The sequence below is a fragment of the Triplophysa dalaica genome, chromosome 1 (genome assembly GCF_015846415.1).
Source record: "Triplophysa dalaica isolate WHDGS20190420 chromosome 1, ASM1584641v1, whole genome shotgun sequence".
Classification (NCBI taxonomy): Eukaryota; Metazoa; Chordata; class Actinopteri; order Cypriniformes; family Nemacheilidae; genus Triplophysa; species Triplophysa dalaica.
The window spans coordinates 2,428,670-2,451,354 of record NC_079542.1 but is presented as its reverse complement, the minus strand read 5'-3'; the positions used below and the strand labels follow the sequence as shown (position 1 = coordinate 2,451,354).

General features: G+C 37.8%; 1 protein-coding gene across 1 annotated transcript; it reads left to right on the top strand.

The window, feature by feature from the left end:
• Nucleotides 1–721: 721 nt before the first annotated feature.
• LOC130430066 (macrophage mannose receptor 1-like) lies at nt 722–21,136 on the top strand. Its single transcript, XM_056758990.1, has 32 exons — nt 722–733; nt 1,432–1,447; nt 2,284–2,340; nt 2,456–2,629; nt 2,713–2,859; nt 2,940–3,053; nt 3,129–3,269; nt 3,350–3,532; nt 5,294–5,451; nt 5,555–5,668; nt 5,854–5,969; nt 8,031–8,179; nt 8,262–8,458; nt 9,899–10,014; nt 10,701–10,782; nt 11,764–11,908; nt 12,041–12,079; nt 12,210–12,373; nt 14,193–14,263; nt 15,040–15,140; nt 16,033–16,172; nt 16,377–16,479; nt 16,602–16,774; nt 17,467–17,523; nt 17,655–17,760; nt 18,481–18,713; nt 18,789–18,954; nt 19,756–19,908; nt 20,080–20,175; nt 20,261–20,422; nt 20,504–20,536; nt 20,616–21,136. Exons 1-32 carry the CDS (start codon nt 722–724, stop codon nt 20,852–20,854), a joined length of 3,957 nt encoding a protein of 1,318 aa, XP_056614968.1. The 3' UTR covers nt 20,855–21,136.
• The last annotated feature ends 1,549 nt before the right edge of the window (nt 21,137–22,685 follow it).

The window sequence follows — 22,685 nt, the reverse complement described above, 5'->3', positions numbered from 1 at the left end:
AAAACAGAATGCAAACAAAGGCGAGGAACCCAACCGTTCAACCCAACAAGCCTCAAGATATTATTTAGACTGCAATCTGCTTCAAACAATCTGCTTTTGTTCCTTTAGATTCAAAAATTCATAAATGTACTGTACATACATCAACAATATTCAGCTAATGACACCAAGTGATTGATCATGTTGACACAAACAGAGTACTTTACTGGATTTTAACTATGAGCAGCATGCATCTGAAGTGGTTTAACCAGAGGAAACTACTTAATAATCGACTTGATTTTATTATACATAACCGATATGGCCGATCTTTTATTGTGCATCCCTAGTTCATAGATATTCAAATAATAATATAATACATTTTCTGGTATAGAATACTTGAGAATGTGTCTGAATCTGAATAGGATATAGTAACATTCATTCTAACTCAAACACAAAAGCAAGAGTTACAGAGAATTTCCATAGTATTTCATGATAAAAATTATTACAAAAGCTTTTTGAAATGGGTTATTTATCAATTTCTGTTCCTCTTTCTGTTCCACCAAGAAATCAAGAACCAAGTAAAGTGGAGAATTATGCCAATATTACAAAGAAATTCAAAATTAAAGTTAGATTTTTGGAAAGACTTACTGATGATAGAAAATAATATGAATTGTGTGGACACCACGTTTGTAACACTCAAATACGTATGCAACGTGTCAAAAATGAACACTAAATGCAAGAAACAATGGTCTTTGGGGTACAATTAAAATGGCTGGTTCCTTGTTCATTTGCAAACAGAGTTCTTCAAAGCTTAATGCGGACTGATGTTTATTTTCTCTCAGCATCTTCGACCCTCACAACACCTGTGCTCAAGTCTTTAAATAACAGGTTCTACAACTTCAATATACTGTATAAAAATGTATTTTAGCAAATATCCGATATGTCTATAGTGCTTTACTTTATTTTATCTATATTGTAGTGCTGTCAATCGATAAAAAAATCTGATTAATCGCAATTAATCGCACTTAACATTAACGTTTTTAAATATATGTTTACATTCTTAAAATTTCACATTTCGTCTTCAAATTAATTGAGACAGCATAATTTTACGAATGAAAGCCAACATTTTGATATTACTGCAATGATGTCTCTATTAAATTGATTGGTTTTGAATTGATTTGAACATTATGTTTATATTCCTGTGTCTATTATGACGCAATATCATTCGTCTGTGAAGTTGGTTGGACAGACTTGTAAACCAGAAACTCCCTACCCTCCCAGTTTCCAAGAATATCATTACATTAACACCCTCATCCGTCTTTTGTGTATATAAGTGGGTTTATGTTCAAGCACACAGTGGATTCCTTTCATGTGTGGATCACAAATAAAAGTTCAGATATGAAGTCCTCTCATGTTCTACTGTTTGTTTTTGTTTGTCTGTTTGTTGTTTTGCAGATGTCCAGTCAAACAGGTATGATGCATTACATTTATTTCTTATGTTTCCATGAGCAGCTGACAATTATTTTTGTGAATTAATGTTGACCTGTCATTCAAATTTGGGCAATTTCCCCAAAATTGCCTGTACAAGTTTTAATAATAGTAATGTCTGATTTCAATACTTGATCTAAAAGAGTGAGGAGCAGTTTATTACGTTACAAACTTTGATTCAACTAAATATTTTACTACTTGTAAGATTTTTTTATGAACCGAGACAGCTCAAACATCAGCCTTTTCTGTGGAACCAGGCCTTAGATTTTTCCTGACATTTTAATGACAATGTTTGTATCCCAGCTAACAATTTACCAGTTTTAACAAATCTTACTATTTGAGAATGTGTAAATTTGTTATCATGCACCCCCCATAAAACTTGATTTAACTCTAGATTATTTTTTGCAGATGCTGTATATGAAAACATATATGCATATGTAAAAAATATAACTTAAAAATATAAATATATTTTTGCTTTTCTTTTAAAAACCGGACTGGAACGTTCTGGAATGTCAGGGAACATTTTTATTTTTTACAAAAATAACTATTTTCTAGCTGAAAAAAGTCCCTGAAAAGAACATTCTTAGAACGTTATTTTTTGGTTTATCAAGAAAAATTTAACTGTATGTAAGTGAAATGACATGCCAGACCATATAATCACTAATTTACCCGTCTTTGTCCACTCCATTGTCTCTGTTACACCGTGGACTGCAATTCTATATGGGGATAATGAGGTGTGCAAATGTAGAATTTTACATTATTCGTTTAATAATCTTATATAAAGATGTTTCTTAAGTTTCGTTTTTTTGCATTTTTTAGATGAACGCTGGCAGATTTATGGGAGTCAAGACGATCTGTGTTCTCATGGATATCAAGGTGCAAGCAAACATTTACTACATCACTAACAGATGGATACAGAATTACTGATTTCATTATGAGTGAAAACCCATCGATATTTATCTCTCCTTCCTGTATTTCTTGTTTCTCGTAGAGATGTATACTCTGGCTGGGAATTCATTTGGAAAACCATGTCAGTTCCCCTTTAAGTTTAATGACAAGTGGTTTGCCGAGTGTATCGTGGAGGGAAGATCAGACGGCCAACTGTGGTGTTCAACTGAGACAGATTATAACACGGACAAGAAATGGGGCTTCTGTCCAACCAAAGGTAAGAAAATTACACTTTAAGCGAAATCCTTGAAACATTATTTTTCTAGACAGTATATGTTTTCCCTTTAAAAGGCATCGTAGGATGGGACAGTGATCCAGTCAGTGGTGTTTTGTATCAGAGGAACACACAGTCAGTATTGACGTGGCATCAAGCTCGAACCAGCTGCCAACAGCAAGATGCAGATCTTCTCAGTATATCAGAACTCCACGAGCAGTCGTATATAGCAGGTACATTCACATCTTCTGTAAACACACTGTACACACACACACTGTACACGTGTCATTATTTGATACACTTTATATTTCAGGTCTGACAGATCACATGGGTTCAGTTCTATGGATCGGTCTGAACAGTCTTGACTTTGAGAGCGGCTGGCAATGGAGTAATGGAAACCCATTCAGATATCTCAACTGGGCTCCTGGTACGTCACGTGTATCTAGAAAGAGCAGCTGAATGTTGTGTAGATGATGTCAATGTTTGTATTGTTTGACTGTAGGTCACCCGTCTCTGGAGCCGGGTCTGAACTGTGCTGCATTAAACGCTGCTAAAGCCTCAAAGTGGGAAAGTTTGTCCTGCAGTAAGAAGTTGGGCTACATCTGCCGCAAGGGCAATTCAACAGAGATCACACCTTCAACAGGTACAACACACACACACACACAGAGCACATACTGTATTCCAGTGTCATTATATGTTTATCTGTGTGTGTGTTTGTGTCAGGTAAAGATCAGCCGATCTTCTGTCCAGCGGCGTGGGTGCCGTACGCCGGTCACTGTTATTATCTGCAGCGCTCTCAGAAGATGTGGAGCGACGCTTTGGCAGCGTGTCATAAAGAAGGATCAGATCTGGCCAGCATACACAACATCGAGGAGCACAGTTTCATCATATCACAGAGTGGATACTGTACGCTACATATTCTGATACACAAACAAATAACTAATAGAGGATTAATAACCATCATGTGTTTATACACATTTCTATCTCTGTCACATAGCCAGTCTTACTTGTAACATTAGTATTTGGTTTATTAACATTAATAAATTTTGGTTTTCATTTAGTTATTATTGGAAACCAAATAAATATCCAGACATTCAACACTGAGCCAGAGAGGCCTTTAGTTAAAAGCAAATACAGAACAGGTTGTTTTTAATGAACCTAATCATTTAGCATGCAAATTGCTTACAGATGGCAGGTTTTTGTAAAATGACCTTTAAAAAATTAGGATCACTGTAAAGTGTGATAAATACCCAAACTAATATTTTAAATCCGACATTTGTAGGCCTATCGCTGAAAATATTAAACTAGAGTGTGTTTGTTTTTCTTTATTGCACTTGTCTGAAATGTGCGCGCTCTTTTTCAGCACGCGCTGTCTCAGCGTCATTTACAAATATAAGCCGTGTGTCCACCGACGCGTTTACTCATGCGGCCGAGCCGGTGCTAAGCGTTCGACGGAGCGCCCTGAGCTGAAAAATGTCAACTTTGAGCAGAACGCTGCGCCTTTTCAGCCGCGTAAATCCGCCTCGGTGGACACGAACCATCAGAGTCACTTCACTTTCCTTCACTGACTGACTTAAGTTCAGCCGTTTCTTCTTCATTTAATAACCCAGACGTGAGAGTAAGTGTGTATGCTTTATGCTCGTTTAGACATACCGAACCCAAACATTTTAGTGAATTCAACTTCTTTTAACTATTGAGAAGCTTTTAATTATTTTATCTATAATCCATCCGCTAAATCTAGTTAAGACAAAAATCACATTTTAGACTGAAGAGGCAGAGCCATAAAGAGAGAGAGTTGAGACAACTCCGATGACTCCAATGGAACCGTTTGGGGGTTCATGGAGCCTTTCAATAGAGGGTGTGGACGTGTCACTTTACCACGTGAACACCTGATTCCTTTGTAAGTCATAGGGAACGGTTTCTCTGTTCCTCATATTCTCCTCAGCAGTTTTGCAGCTTGTTTTACCACTCATGGGTAACGTTACCTGGCGCTCAAGGGGGGCGTATCCCGGCGGGAAAGTGACGTCAATGCATACCCTCTATAAAACAGAACTTTCTGGAACTATCTGAAGGCTCCTTGAATTGCGTGACATTTAAAGATGAAAAATTTCAGTTGTCGCGACTCTCTCTCTCTCTCTCTCTCTCTCTCTTTCTCTCTCTCTCTCTCTCTTTCTCTCTCTCTCTCTCACTTTCTCTCTCTCTCTCTGTCTCTCTGTCTCTCTCTCTCTCTCTCTTTCTCTCTCTCACTCTCTTTCTCTCTCTCTCTCTCTCTCTCTCTCTTTCTCTCTCTCACTCTCTTTCTCTCTCTTTCTCTCTCTCTCTCTCTCTCTCTCACTTTCTCTCTCTCTCTCTCTCTCTGTCTCTCTCTCTCTATCTCTATGAAGCTGACTTGTTTATTCATCTATATTGTGAACGTGAAGTCGTCATTGTTTTTTTTTTCACTATAAGCTTACTCCAATACCCAAATACATTGTGTGATGCTGGGGTAACTGACAGCAGTGTTTATTAGTGATATTGTCTAAATGAATGTGAAATAGAAAATATTAAGCAATTTTTCAATATCTTAATCAAAAGATTAATCCACCCCCAACATATTTGTCAAGTAGTTTTATTTGTTTGATTTTACTAGAAGGTAAGAGTGTTTTGAATCCTGTTTGTGTTGTGTAGTGTCCAGTGATGAGCTGTGGATTGGTCTTAATGATCAGAACATTCAGAATCTGTTTGAGTGGTCAGATAGAAAACACGTCAGCTTCACCAGATGGATTGTTGGAGAACCTTCACACATCAACAGTCGCATGGAGGATTGTGTGCTTATGAAGGGAAAGGTGGGGACTCTTTTATCTCTTACCTTGTGATTGTGTTATGGTCATAAAAACATTAGACACGGTGATGTTTGTGAGTTTGTTCTGCTGGTTTTGTGTGTATTAGGAGGGAAAGTGGGCAGATGAAGCGTGTGAAGCAGCTCATGGTTACATCTGTAAGAAGAAAGCTTCCATTAAACCTGAAGGATCCACACACATGATCAGTCCTGGATGTCCTGCTGTGAGTCTACATTATGACATACTCTTATAAACAAGAATAAAATAAATAACAAAATGTAAATAAGCACAAATCACAAATCGATTTATTGTTTCATTGTATGACTTCACACTTGTTCGGTAAATACAGTATGCGCATGTAGATTGTATTGAAGGAATGGTTTGGTAACCATGTGAATGTCTCCACAGGGTTGGTTCAGGTTTGGCTATTACTGTTATAATGTTGCCATGGAAACCAAAACTTTTGATGATGCCAAACTGACATGTGAGCAGAGCGCAGCGAGTCTGGTGGATGTTGCCAGCAGGTGATGTACATGATGTTTACTTGCAAGACTTTAAAGATAAATTTAAAGATAAAACATTCTGGTATCATTCACTCACCCTCTCGTCATTTCAAACCTGTATGACTTTCTTTCTTCTGCAGAACACAAATTAAGGTATTTTGTAGAATGTTGTTAACTGGCCCCCATTCACTTAGATTAGTTTTGTGTCCATACAATAGAAGTGAATGGGTTCCAGTGCTGTTCCGTTACCAACTTTCTTCAAAATCTTCTTTTGCATTCTGCGGGAGAAAGAAAGTCCTAAAGGTTTGAAATGATAGGAGGGTGAGTGAATGATGACAGAATTTGTTTCTGGGTGAACTGTCACTTTAAGGTAACACTTTACCTTCGACCTGCCATGTACCGCATAATTACAGATGTCACCCCGACATCTTATTAGGGATGAAGAGGACTCAACCAAGCACAAACCACAGTCTGTTTCTCTGCACAAATGTATTTATTCAAAAATAATAAGAATAAATCAAGGATAAATGGAATGGACAAAGAAACTGGGTTAAACCAAAACGACAAGACACTTTTGAACACCCACAGAGCATGGGGCTCACCGGTTATATCACATGGAGAATACTCCACCAATAAGTGCACACTCACACTACATCACAAGAGAAAGCAAAAGTTCACTTCGAATTCCAGACAACGATAATCACCCAAAATCAAAATCACTACACCTATATACCTTCACCTTGGTGGAGTAATTCACATGGCACATACAAGCGAGAACCCCACAGTTCATGGGTCCACAATGGATAACAAAACTAACAAACAAACAAAACAAAACAAACAAAGAAAGAAAGTAAAAATACAAAAATAATTCAAATTTTAACATTTGGATCATACCAATTATCCATTAAGCCACCATAATTTCTGGTAAAGAAAACAAGCAAGTAAACGGCAATCATGCATTCTCTGCAAAAGAAGAAACACAATGTATAATCGCCATATAAAAATCACTATAATTAAAAACATTTACAATCAAGTATAAAACAAATAAAAATATCAAACGTTTAAACTCATCAGATTAGTATGGATTAATACCTGCATTTACATGCTTAAATCTCTGAAAACCCCAAAGTATGTTGATCCAAACAGGCACTAAAACACAAGGCAGATATAAATATTAAAACCAAGCGAACTCGCAATAGTAAAAAAAGGATTTAACTTAAATTACCATTGATGCTCCAAAATAGGTCTGCTTAATTCTTTGAAGCAACAAACATCATTTTCTGACGGGGCACTCACCAATTCAGTTCTGTTAATTGATGGTCTTATCATCGGCTCTTACACAACCTTAAATTCCCACACCACATGGTGCTTCAAAGAGGAAGTCCTTAAATTTGTAATTCCTTTTATAGCAATCTGACCTGTGGGATTTGTAGTCCATCTCATTTGTAGTCCCTATAACTCCTACCCCATTACACAGATATAACAGAATTTACAGCGTAACTAATTGTGACAAGAATGCACCTCTACAATAAATATCTGTAGTTAACAGAGAACAACATGCATGGACTACAGCACGAGCACACAATACGTCATTGCATCATCCCTGCATTGTTGTTTACTCACTATAAGTTTGTGTTGTTTACATAAGCACGTACGCGCTGACATTTGACAGAGTTTTACTTACCGCGTTCAGTTCATGTTCGGCATCTTTTTACGCTAGGACCGCTCCATTTATCAGTTTAAAACCATCTCCAAATCCGGTGTTAAATCCACCGTTTATATTACATTCATCACCCAAATGCAGTGGGTGCAATAGAGAGCTGAAGTTCAGTACAACGAAGGAAGTGCATTGATGGACAGCCTCTTGCTGATACTATGTGATACGTCCAACTCGTTTTTTGACAAGATGACCATGTTAAGCTTGAGAAGTCAGCAGGTTTAACATTGTAGAGAAGTCAGAATGCATGAAACACTGTTGCACCACCCCTTTAACATAAAGTTTAGATTGTGTTTCAGTTCTTTTTGACCCTTAATGACAAAATGACAGTGATAGTAAAACAGCGTTGTATGTTTGCTCATCAGGTATGAGAATGCGTTTCTCATCAGTCTGGTTGGTCTTCGGCCTGAGAAATATTTCTGGATTGGTCTCTCTAATACTCAACAGTTGGCGCTCTTCCAGTGGACTGATGGTGTTAAAGTCAAGTTTACACACTTTAATGTCGGCATGCCAGGTGTGTTGAGGAGATTCATGCAGGTCTGCAGCTTCATGAATTTCAGATCTCTCTTCTCACGTCGTTGTTTTCTGATGTTCAGCTAGGCACCAGGGTTGCGTGGCAATGTTAACAGGATCTTCAGCAGGATTATGGGATGTTCTGGCCTGTAACACTAAACAGAAATACTTCTGTAAGAAAATGGCAGAAGGAATCACTATAACCCCAGAGCCTCCAACCACACAACCTCCCAGCTGCCCAAAAAACTGGATTAAAAAAGATCCACACAACTGCATTCAGGTAAACGTGAACACATAACATTCCTCTGAAACTCTGAGCGTGTGACTAACAAACTAACAAACTTTTTACTTTTATAGTCATGCATAAGCCACACTTTAGACTTTTCTTTGTATTTTTGTGGTAAGTCACTGCCAGTACTATTGCAGCCTGTTTACAGCAGCTTAACTGTATATGTACCTTACAGTAATATGACTGTATACTATAATAATAAATAACATAAAAACTGAGACATCATATCATGCTAGTGATATGGACCTGTAATAATCACAAATTTTATCCTATTTTATTATATGTAGTAGCAGATTACCAATAAAGTGCATAAACATTAGCTGCTTAGCCGCTATGCTTGCGGATTTGAACCGTTTGTGAAAACATCATGAAACACTCATTGTCTAAAACCGTGACCCTACACACACAAAACCTGATATAACATGTAGCATTGTCTGAATGATTTTCTCTTTAAATTCAATATCTTTATTAACCAAATGGAAATTTTAATTTAAAATCATACATTCTCACCTAAAAATCTCTTAAAACTAAATTTTGTGAAATTTATGAGTAATTTTTCAAACTTATGCTGCTGCGGGCAGTGCATGTTAAACTTGGGAAATATTTCTCCTCAGCAGCAACGCTAAAGCTTAATTGAAAAATGAAATAGGCGAAACTAAATGTACACCCGACTTATTAACGTTTCACTAGGCATGCTACTGAAAACACTTTTTTAGCAGTTCTTATCTTCAGTCGCTCACTTCTACAGGTGTCGCTCTCAGTCAGACCAACGGTCATGCTCAGCCCAGGATTGCCAGCTCTGCTGTTTTTACAGTAAAATACGCTTCCACAGTAGTCATTTCAAATTTGCCGTCACACTCGCATGCTTAAGTTATCCTTTTCCTGTTTCTTAAACAATTTGCATTTACACTTTTAAAATGTTTCTATACAGTGTGTAAAACTTAAGGTGACACATTTTTAATATCTTCACTGATAAAAGTCAGTCTTCAAATACAGTAGCACTACTGCTGTTGTGTAAACAGTAGAGTACTGTTAACTACACGGTATATCACTATAAATTACAATGTTACGTCACAAAAATACCCATATGCAATGCATATTACAGTAATTAACAGCAAAAACAATATTAAAGTGTTTTGCTGGGCATTTTGTAGTAAGTAGCTGAAAAATTACAGCAAAGTCTAACTTTGGTTCTTTTCAATAAAAAGAATTGTCAACACATGTTATTTCCCATCAGCAAAATCATTTTCTTGTGAGCTCGACCTAGTAAAATGTGTTCTTCTGATTATGACTTAAGTGTCTTGCTGTCTCAACATTAAAGAGTAATTTTACTTTTAGTGCCATTTGTAGCAAAGAAATGAAAGATGTTCTACATGTTTAAATTCATTTAAATTCCGCTCAGGACAGTCACAATGTGTTTGTATTTATTAGGTCTACAGACCGCAGAAGTACGAGAAGAAGACTTGGTTTGAGGCTCGTGATTTCTGTCGAGCTCTTGGTGGTGATTTAGCAAGCTTCCACTCAGATAAAGAAATGGATACAATACTGTAAGTGCGGTTTTTCCACAACATTTCGTAGTGCTTTTGAGTATTGCCAAGAAGGTTGTGTAAAATGTCAAATCTGCCCCCTTCAGTTTATGAGTTTGATTTGATTTCAGTTGGCTACACTACAGGACATTGAATTAAAATGACAGGAAGAGGAATTGACTGATTTTACTGGCATTTATTTTATATTACTTCTTAAGTTAATACTGTCAAAACAAGTAACACTGTCAACATGTCTACAGAATTATTATTGAATATAGAAACTTCTTTAAAGATCTTCTATTGTTTTTATCATCTGTTATGGACATTCAATTTATTATATATATATATATATATATCATTAAATTAGAGAATTCCTAAATTAGAATTTAAAAACGCCTGCTAGTTGCTTGCGGTCTGAACGGGGCTTGAGATAGGCAAAGTCTATTTTGCTGGAGTCCCGCGAATCACTTTATTCTCCTGCAATCCGCACACACGAGTGTCTTACCGCTCACACCCATCAAATCTTGTTGCAAAGCATTCCTCTTCTTGTTTTATTTATTAGTGACGTCATCGACACTCAACGTAGACTCAGCTTTTATCACATAAGTATCGACTTCAAATAATCTGAATCTTTTGTGAAATGTTCCCTGCAGACCAGTACAGCAAGTATAGAAGAATTTAAGTTGTGTCACATGACCTTATTGCAGGCATTTAAGGGGACGCCCGACATGGATCGGCTTCACTTCACTGGACAGTAATTCTGGCTATGTGTGGTCAGATCAAACTCCTGTAAGTGATTTCTTACGACTCTCTCTGTCTGATTTTATTGTTTCCTCCCAAACGATGAGCACTTTTCAACCATTTCGTCAAACCATTCCAAGCACGGTCTGAAACAGTTTATGATGTTTTATTAACAAAGTTCGGGAGGAGCATGTGCAAATAATTACGTAGCTGCACGGATCCAGCGATCACGCAGCCGCCCGGCTGCACGGCATTAGAAATTACGCAGCTGCCCGGAATTAGCAAACACACCACCTATCCTACCAAACCAGAGCGAGCTCTATAAATAGTGAAACCGCCTTACCACTCATAGATTTTCGCAGCATCCCACCTCCACCCCGTCTCCTCAGCATTAAAACTCTTTTCTACACGAAAAGGGGGGAAAGCGCTCGGGGCACGGGCAAACACAGAGACCAGAGCCCTCGCCCCGAACAAAGGGGGAGCGACAGCATGCCAAATATGCATTCTAAATTCTCAGCGTAACTACGCTGCCCCCCTTCGTAAGTATTTGCTAAGATGAACTCGTGAAACAGTTATGTTTTTACGTGAGCCTGACTCGGCCCGGCACATTTACACAACATCCTCTGCCCAGAATTTTTAGCACGGTTGTCTAGAATGGGTATCGAGACATCGCTACTCATGATTGGTCACTCATCGGTTGCCTACATACCAGTAACTCTACTTAGCCACGGAATGGAACAATTCAGAAACGGGAAAGGTTTGGCACAATGGTGAAAAAGCGTTCAACTTTTTCCTTGAGAAAAAGTTAGCTTTCCTGTAGCTCAGTGGTAAGAGCAACGTTGTGGGTTCGATCCCAGGGGATTGCAAATACCTATGTAAAATGTATAGGATACAGCAATGTAAGTCGCTTTGGATAAAAGCGTCTGCCAAATGCCTAAATGTAAATGTACTTAAATAGATTTAAAAAAATTCACATGTTTTTTTTTACATGTGTTCGCTCTGTTATTGTGCGTGTTTGTGTATTTTCAGTCGGATTACGAAAATTGGGACTTCGGGGAGCCAAACAACCACAACAACGAAGAGAACTGTGCAGAATATGGCTATAAGAGTAACAACAGGTGGAATGATCGAAATTGTCAAGCTTCTATTGACTGGACCTGTCAGATTCCAATAGGTACACATGCAGAAATATACACACATAAAGTGACACACTTTGTTTGTGAATGTTTCTTTTGATGTGTATTAAGACTTAACAAACCTGGAAACATTTCTGAAATGCCACCTTTGAATTCTGTTCTTTCAACAGGCATCACTCCAAAATCCCCACCGACGTCAGTAATTCAAGGTACTTAGAGATTGTGTTTACATATATACTGTTCGTTGTACAAAAATCTTTCAAAAACATTTTGCAGCAATACATCACATGATCATAGTTAAAACCTAAAGTAGATTCTGTTGTTCTTATCCTTTGATAGAATATAATAAGACATCTGATGGTTGGATCGTGTTCAATGGCAGTCAGTACTTTATTAATAATGATCTGCTCTCTATGGAAGAAGCTCGAGCGTTCTGTAAGAAGAATCACGCTGATCTTGCTGTCATCACTGATCACAGCGAGAGAATGTTTTTGTGGAAGCAGGTAAATCAAACGTCTTATCACAGAGGACTTCGGTAAGTGCCAACGGTGAATTTGCACCTTAGATTAAGTGCACTAGATAGGGAAAGGTTAGGATTTGACGGTGTAAATATGCTGTCCATTGGGGCAAATGAAGCCTGACTTCGTTTCAGCGTGTTAACCTTGTGTGTTTGTAGGATGTCCCTATGTGGAAAGAACCAAAAAACATTTTTTTTATTTGTTCATATTGTCTCGGTTAAGAGACTCTTAAAACAAAGGTGTTTCACAATGGAATTGAAGAACCATTTTGTCTACACTCTTAAAAATAAAGATGCTTAAAAGGTTCTTCACAGTGATGCCATAGCATTACCATTTTTGATTCCTCAAAGAACCATTCAGTCAAAGGTTGAGGAACCATCTCTTTCTTAGAAGAACTCAATGCAATTCAATTCAAGTTTATTTATATAGCACTTTTCACAATGTGCATTGTTCCAAAGCAGCTTTACAGGGGCAAACAGGAAAAACAGAAAAGGTAAAACACAGCACAGTGCATGGTGTTTATCGAACAAGCCAGATCATTCTAATAAATAATATCTAATGATTGATTAATGGAGAATAAAACCTCGGGAGAAACCAGACTCAACCGGGAGGGCCAGATCCCCTCTGACGTGTCATAGCTGCACTCAGTGACCCCGACCAAAAGCCACCGAGCAATGTCCACGAGGATCCACGAGGTTGTAGAACCATTTTCGCCACCAAGAAACTTTTGTGAAACTGAAAGATTCTTTGGGTGTTAACGGATCTTTATGTGACCATTTAGACAAAAAAGATTATTGTATGTCATTGTTAAGGAACATGGTTCCTTAAAGCACCTTTAACATCCGAAGAACCGATCTCTTTCACAAAAGGTTCTATGTGGCGAAAAAGGTTCTTCAGATTATAAAAAGGTAAGAAAGAGATTAAACACATCCTGCACCCTCTGGCCGACGCTTTAGATCACCAAACACCAGGACCTCCAGACACAGAAGCAGCTTCTTCCCCCTGGAAATCTCCTTCCTAAACAGATACCTGCTCCTTAAGATCAATATTCCATTTTCACTACTCCTATAGTGTCCACTATAATATGTAGATTTTATTTATACATGTATATAACACTACCTCTACTTACTACATTATACATTTGCACAAGTGTAGATATAATCTATTAATATGTATATTCTACTATATACTACACTGTACTGTACAATGTCTCTTATATGTTATTATCCCCCATTTTCTGTACAATAGTCTTTATTTTAAATATGCATATTTTATAATCTTTTAGACTGTAAATCGTATTATATTGTATTGTCATTGTGTTGAATGTGTGTACTAGAAGCTTTCAACACCAAAGAAAATTCCTTGTGTGTGCAAGCACACTTGCCTATTAAGCTCTTCTGATTCTGATTCTGAAAGAACCTTTGACTGAATGGTTCTTTGTGGAACCAAAAATGGTTCTACTATGGCATTGCTGTGCACATCTTTTTAAGCACCTTTATTTTTAAGAGTGTAAGCTGATGATCGGTCCATGTCAAGCGGTCATTTTTTGACACTTGGACCATGTCAGCAGCCTCAAACTCTGATTTCAATCTTTGATATGGTCTTAGTCAATATTAAATATATCGAAGTTGTATTTTTACAGAATGTTCTTTATGTAGAATGATGTAGAAATCAGAAAATCACAAAACATGACTTGAGATGGGGTTTTGAAGGCAGGGTCACAACTTGTTATATATCTCTAACTCTTTATGATGAAGAAACTTTCCCAAACTTTTGAGTATGACTATCTGGTATGTCTTTACAGATAGACCTGTCAAGGGAATCAGAAAATTACTACTACATCGGGATGTTTGTAGAGTTGGATAAATCATTTAGGTGAGTGTATAAGACTAGGACTTGAGGTGGATGCCCGAATTTGTTTTTGTTTTCTCCCCTAATGTGACCCGTACATGGCAATTTGTAACACTGTTCAAAGTAGGGAAGGAGACGGGAACCGACAAACATTTAACAAACTTTAATCAAAATAAACGAACAACAACACTACTTTGAACAGGAAGTAAAAGACCGGCAGCCACCTCACGGTCGACTGCCGGCTATAAGAACATAAATACAAACTTAAACATGTCTGGGCCCGGTCCTCTCTCCTCGTACACTCTGCCGCTCTTCCGGCTCTTCATTTATTAATGATCATAGACTTTTAAGTATGACATGTATTTCTATTTCTTTTTTGTCAAAACCTTATACAAAATCGACCATGTTCTTCTCCAAATTGACAGTAAGAACTGTTTAAACTATACTGTACTGTACTGTCTTTCCGTTTCTGCTTCTTTCATTTGTTTCAGTTCAGTTTCTTTGTTTTAATACAAAATTTTAGAGATGATACATCAGTAAGCTACTTTTACAGACTTCTGTTCATTCGTGTAATTATTAAGACAATGACATGATCCATTAACTTGCGCTTCGTTGCTGCTGTCTTGAGTCACACACCATTAAGAGCAAAACAACTTTTGATGTTTGAATTTAGAAGCCGAGATGTTCCTCACACACAGATCATTAAATACAATTAAAATTGTAAATCAATCATGTGCCTACTAGGTATTGTTAAACGGGCAAAAATTATTCATGTTTTGCTTTTTATGGTCTATTTGTAGCTGGATGGATGGATCACCTGTTGTTTACACTGCCTGGTGTCACAATCAACCCAGTTTTGGCAACAATGATGAGAACTGTGTGAGCATTTACAAGGAAACGGGTAAGAACCTCTTTAGAGTCGTTCCTGTATGATGTTAACGTGTCAATGAAAATAAAGATTAATACAACTAGGGGTTTAAAGATTTAAAGATTGTTCTTTTCGGTGGATCCATCACAAATCATCCCGTTTTAAATCAATCTTACAGTTTTTCTGCAGTTGCATGATGTGTGAAACCATTTAACACACGTTTTGGATGCTAAAGACTGTTTGTGACACTTACATTTAGACATTGGACGACTAAATCAACATTTCATGCTGTTTTTTGGGCAAAGTCCTATAGAGTAGCATTTTATAAGTACACTTATTATTATAATTTAAGGTTTCAGTATTCTACTCATTAACTCTTTTGCATCACTAATTGTGATCACAAATAACAGTTTGTCATTTGTTTTTTTATCACTGTTCCTGTTTTGACTTCATTAAGACAAGTAGTTTCACATTCATTGGACAGTGGTTCTTAAACTTTTTTGTTGCAATTCCCCGTTTGTGTAGAGTGCATCGCTTTGCGGCCCCTCAAATACAGACTTATAATCTTAAACTTATCATTTTAATTGACCTTAAAACATATTCATCTGGTGGTCTTATTTCTCTGATGTTCGATTGCATATAATTTACGATACATTTCTATATTTCATAAAATGCCACAAAATCTGTGGCCCCCCAGATCTATCTTGGGCCCCAGTTTCCACTGTATTAGGGTGAAGAAACAGTATCGTAACTTTGTTGTAAACTTTGCGATCCTATTGCTCTACTTTGTGCTAGAGTGCTAGAACTAACAAAGCCGTAACTGAGAAAAATAACCACCATTTTCCGCGCCGTAAAATCCCTCAATGCACAGCTAACCATAGATGATTCCTTACATGTGATCCTAAGCATGTTCATGTTTTTGTAGGGCTCTGGCATGATATCAGCTGTGGCATGTCGTTACCCTCTGTCTGTAAAAGAAGTTCAGATTTTGTCAACACCACAATGTCTCCGTCTACTGTAGCGGCAGGCGGCTGTGCTCCTGGATGGACGCGCTTTCTGGGAAAAGTGAGAAAATTATTACAGTCCAACAACAATAATATCTGCTTAATATTTCGATCTTCCCAATATTGCAGATTCTAAAAGGGATAGAATAAATAGAAATGTTTTATTACCTAATAATTAATTATCTCTTAATGTGCCAAGCACATCATGTTCTCTTTGTTAGAAATGCAACCCACTATAATTCTGAGCGTTTGTGTTTCCAAACAGTGTTATCATTTTTTTGATAACAAGATGTCGTGGCATAAAGCACGAGATTACTGCATTTCACATGGAGGTAATCTGGTGTCCATCCAGAGTCACAAAGAGCAATGTGAGTATTACACTGAAGCTGTTATCTGTTCTTCTCCTTTAACCATGAGTTATGTTTAAGATGTAAAATGAAACCTGAGGATCTGTTCTCGAGAATAATCTGTTCTCGGATCTTTTCTTTAGTGTTTCTCACAACTCTAATGCTCACTTCTGCTGATGACGTGTGGACCGGATTGAATGACGTCAATTGGGAGATGAAGTTTGTGTGGACTGATGGTAAAAGTGTCAGATTCACAAACTGGATGAAAGGTCAACCTGTGTCACAGCCCGAGTCAAGAGTCGTCTTTGATGAAGAGGCAAGTGTGCATGATGTCAGTAAAAAAGGCCTTGTTTGAGCTCATTTTAAAGTATTGACTGTTAATTGTCAGAGGGCTCATAATTTAAGAACAACTCCGTGCACAAGTAAAGTATCATCATCAAACTTCACTGGGCTTTTGTCTTTGATTCTTTGGAAGTTGTTTTATAATGAACGCTTAGTTCTGGGGCATGTTGCATTTATTTGTTTAAGACTACTCTTAAACGTTTGTTGTCTAATTTTTTCTGTTATTTTTTTGCATTGCATAGAATCTTAGATCGGTAATTAAGACAAAAAAATAAGACTGATGGACTCCTGGCTAACTTTTCTTTGTGATCTTTGTTGTTATGAAAACCAATAAACTGTCAACTGCTCTAGATTGAAAAAGTGGCCTGCTATAGCAAACTGTTTTTAGAAATAGACCAAAAAAAAGAGTTTTTTAAGGAGTCCTGTATGGACATTGGGACATTTCCATGCCTCGAAACATTAACGCGGCTCAAGACGAAACGTGATTGGTTGCTTTACCTTTCAGTCATATGACATTTTGGGTGCGCATTGCCCAAAGAAAGTGTCAGTATGTAGTAGTAGACTACTAATCACTTGACCGTGGATTTTTAATATAAGATACTACATATGGATTTCTACAGCAGTTTAGATGTTGCTTTAGATCATACTGTTCCTTTTCTGTTTTAGGAAGAGATGGCGAGAATATTTTTGCACCGTCACTTCATACATCAGATTGAAAGTCAGGTGGGTTACTAGTCCAAAGGACATGTGGGCATTTCTTCAACTGTCTGTGTGGAAGCAATTTACAAGAAATGTTTTGGAAATTGATTAAGCATCGAGCTTCACACTATTAATCTGAACTCTTTTCCATGTAGAAATATGACTGTGTTGTCATGGTTAGAAATCCACAGAAGATCACTGGTGTGTGGAAAGTTGAAGTGTGTGCGAATGAGAGACGTTTCATCTGCAAGAGGAACACAGGTCAATATGAAACTACATCAAACATACAGTATATGAAATAAAGATATAATCACATTTCGTCACTATATGGATGTGACGATTCACTGTAAGCCAGTTGAAAATTGATTATAATTAGGGCTGTCAAACGATTAATCACGATTAATCGCATCCAGAATAAAAGTCTGTTTTCACACAATGGATGTCTGTCTACTTTGCATATTAATTTAGTATTTATAAACACACACATGTATACACAAAAAATATATTCAGAAAATGTTTACATGTATTTATTTATACTTGGTAATATTTTAAATGATATGTAAATGTTTTTTAATATTATTATAATCTTTTTTCTTAAATAAAAGCGTATGTTTTATAAATACACAATTAAAATGCACAGTACACAGACATACATTATGTAGACCCAAACTTTTATACTGGATGTGCTTAATCGTGAATAATCATTTGACAGCCCTAAATAATATTTGAGCTTTCAAGCCGGTTGAGACAATATTTGAATCGCATTACATGTTTTGGACAGCAGGAGCCTCTGTGTTCACTGCAAACCTGGAGAACGTGGATATGCTGATATTTCTTAAATGTAAAAAACACAAGAAAATGTCACCAAACTACCATTGAAACAAATGAGATCATGTCGCTGCCTGTCGCTGATGGTGTGAACGGGTGTAACTGTACATGAGCTGTGTTACATGTGTGAGTGTGTTTGTGTATGTTTTGTAGACTCTCAGCTGTCTGCTCCCGTGACCACAGCAGTGCCGCAGAGATTCTTCAGTCTGGGCACCGATTCATACAAGGTGCAGCAGGTGAAGATGAGCTGGGATGAAGCCAGAAGAGAGTGTAAAGCAGATGATGCTGATCTTGCTAGTGTTCTGGACTCCATCAGTCAGGCGTACAGCAGCCTCAGAGTCGACACCATCAGAGAACCTTTGTGGATCGGCCTCAACAGCAACCTGGTAATCAATTCATCTCACAATGCTGAACGCTTGATTTGATCTGTTATTTGGTTCAATTCAATCTGTTTGCTCCAGACAGGTGGACGGTATCGCTGGGTGGATAACTGGCTTCTAAGCTACAGTAAATGGGCCGCAGGAGAACCCAGAAACAATTTAGCTTGTGTTTATATCGACACGGATGGCGACTGGAAAACCGCAGCGTGCAACAACACATATTATTCCCTCTGCAAACGATCAAAAGGTATTTCATTCTACATTCTACAAATGATAATTAGATTTTCCCCTGTTCATGTTTCAAAAAGATTAAAAGTAATTCTTACAAGAGTCTTCTAGTAAATCACTCATATGCAAAATGTCTCCCAACATTACAAGCGTGTTCTTTAATTTGGAGGTACATTGTCTTTTAAAGTTCCCATGAACCGAAAGTTGCGATCATTTTTCATCACTTCCATATTCTGACACATTTCCGAGTGAAAATACATTTTAAAGGAGAACATTTGTGGGCGTGGCCTGCGTTTTTCACCACAAATTGATTGGATGTGTAAAACAGCTGTTGCATTGATTATGAAATGAAACTGGCAGCAGACAGCTGAAGGGGAGGAATTAACGGCCAAACCGTCTAGTTTACGTCAATTGAGATAGATAGTCAATTCAGGGCGGAAGTGCATTTTCAGATTTTAACTGAAGATTATGAGGGTACATGAATTTGAAAAAGAAATTGACCCACATTGATTAGCTATTTACTATAAACGCTGCAATATTTCATGAAAAAATAAGAATTGTCATTTTTCATTTCACTGGGACTTTAAGCATGAATCATAAAAATATTAACATTGACCACAAAAGCTTTTAACAGTGTGTTATTAGTACATTTCTCTATATAGAACATTTGGTTTCGAAAGCTGAGGCGATTTATTTCTGCCTATTACATTTAAACCTGCATTTGTCTTAGCGATTGGGCACCAATATATTCAAAGACATCCTAACAGTTTCTCATATTATTGTTATTATTGTCAACTTAACTCCTCTCGCCGCCCCACAGTTATTGCCCCCACAGATCCTCCTCAGCTGCCGGGTAACTGCCCTGAATCAGATCAGCACATAGGTTGGATCTCGTTTAGAGGACACTGCTATACATTCATGACCTCTCAGAGAGAAAACTGGGATGATGCCATAGTGGAATGCATGAGAAAAGGTGAGTCATTTCTTTAAATACTAATTAGATGATTAAATATAACATGAATCCTATCATACTGAGTGCTTGAAAAAACATGGGACAGGAGTGATATTCATCGAGGCACAGAAAGACACAGACGGCATCGACAGTGAGTTTTCTGTGATTTCAGATGCATCTTTAGTCAATATTGAGACCCGATAGAATCAAAGTTTATCCGTCAGAATCTGGAGATCCTTCAAGATGAAGTCGGCTCATTCTGGATCGGAATGCACCGCAGTCATACGGGTCAGAACGTGTCTTCATTTAAATCAATCAAACACTCAACATTATCCAGAGAAGAGAAACAGAATGTGATGTTTGTGTGTCACAGGTGAATGGATGTGGATTGATAGTTCGGTTGTGGATTACACGAACTGGAAACCGCGGTTGCCAAATAACGCCGGTGACTGTGTGGAAGTTCAGTCAAACACTGGAATGTGGAGCAACAGCAACTGTAATAATCGCAGAGCTTATATCTGCAAGACTGCTAAAGGTCCGTCAAACTAACAACACAATATACAGTACACATTCATATTACATTATCTGATGTAAAAGATGTGTGTTTCTTTTATAGTCATACCACCAACAGAGAAGCCGACAGTGTCAGGTGTGTAGAACTACTGTAGATCTAGAAACTTTCTTTCAGCTACTATCAGTGAAATCATGCATTTATTGTTGTATTGCAGCATTTACAGAGAATGATGTAGAAGAGACGTCTCACGGTTCGGCTGGCATCGCTATAGGGGTGGTGTTGATCATCATCGCTGTCGCAGGTGTTGCTGGCGTTCTGTACTACAAGAGAATTTGCAGACCTTTGATTGGACAGAATACTTTTGACAACAGACTCTATAACAATTCTGATCTGTCAGAGCCTCTTGCCACTTTTCATAGTAGTGGCAACAATGAACAAAATGACCACAATTAACACATCAATACACACATGACACTAACTTTGAATGAAATGCACACAAGCCGTATTAAAACATGTACAGTAGATACACTGAGAATACAGACCTGACAGCAGACACCTGTTCTGATATAAATAATATGATCTTTCATAATCATTAAGATAGTGGAAAGATGAATGTACTCATATTTACTGGATTAAAAGATGCTTTAAAAATATGTTGTTCGTTGTTACGTAATGTTAGCAAATACATTAGGTAAAGAATAATTGAACAGACCAGTAACAATTATTCCGCTGAAACCAGTTACCATACCACAGGACATTGTTAAAATGTTTAATTTCAATGTTTGTCATGCTTTCATCTTTAAAATGTTGTTGATGGTAAGGACTACTTTATAGGACATGGAAGCTTGAGCCACGTGGTGTGTGTGTTTGTTTGTGTTTGTGCGTGCGTGCGTGCGAGAGATCGTGCGGACACTTGCGTGTTTGTGGTAATGGGACAGAAAAGCCAGTTATGATAAATTATTTGTTATAATTTATAATATAAATTATTATCTTTCCACAAAAAGAAAAATCACGCAAACTTTTGTAAGAGTAGGTTGATCAAAATATATTTGTTATCAGTCGAGGATTTCAGTGTTTACGGTTTAATGCATTTTGTTTTTCTATTTAGTTATTTTAGTTATTCAAGTGCTGACTGCTCCGTTTGCATCCAAATAGCTCTTGCGGTACTTTAATGCTATAAATCAAGCAATTTCCTCAGCCCTGTATTAAGTTGAATGTGTCTGTTACTGAAGCCGTTGATTAGCTTGACATCTTATGCCCTATTACATCTAGGCCATCTCTACATCTCCTTCTGCCCCCTGTGTCATGGCACGGGAAATGATAGAACCCAAATGCAGGCAGTGAAGGGGTTTTAACAAAGGAATTTATTTAATACAGAACACAAAATAAAAACCCACGTGGCGGTAAAACAATAATAACAAGGGATAAAACCACAAGTAAACAGGACTAAGTGACACTAGACTAGAATTATGTAACTCACGGACAGGAAACAAGACACAACGTCTTCAACAAAGCTCACTCTCAGGGACACAGCGTAGAAACAACCTCTCGGACAAAGTAAACAGCAGGCATACAAACTGGACTGAGAACAAAACAAACTAGCACAGGACAGAGAATACAAGGGCATTAAATAGGGAGACGAACAAAGGATAATTAACAATAGGCAGGTTTTGGTAATGAAACACTGAAGGGAAGCTAACGAGGAAACGAGAGGGGCGGGCCATAGACGAGACACGAGAAGCACATGGCATGCCAATATATAAACACAGCCATGTCTATCTCACATTAAACACGTGATGCTATCATGATTCTACCCCAAGGCTGGAAAGGCCGGAACAGAAGTGGCAGAACCATGACACCCTGGTTTTCTGATGTTCTCTGTGAGCATCGTGCCACTCTCAGGTCTGCTCAGAGAAAGTGGCGCAAATCAAAAGAAACTACCGACCTCTCTCTGTATCAGTCTATTCTCTCTTCCTTCTCTGCGGATGTCTCCTCTGCGAAAACCCAGTATTACCAGGTTAAAATCAACAACTCTCCTGACCCTCGTACTCTCTTTAAAACATTTTCTGCTCTTCTTCACCCGCCTACCCCCTCACCTCCATCGGACTTAACAGATGATGATTTTGCGGCGTTCTTTGTAAAGAAAACGACCACCATCAGCAACCAATTCTCTGCGCCACAGTCTCTTGACGACGTTTCTAAGGTCATTTCTTCTAACCAACCGACTACCTGCCCCCTAGATCCCATCACCACTCATCTCCTCCAGGCCGTCTCTTCATCGGTT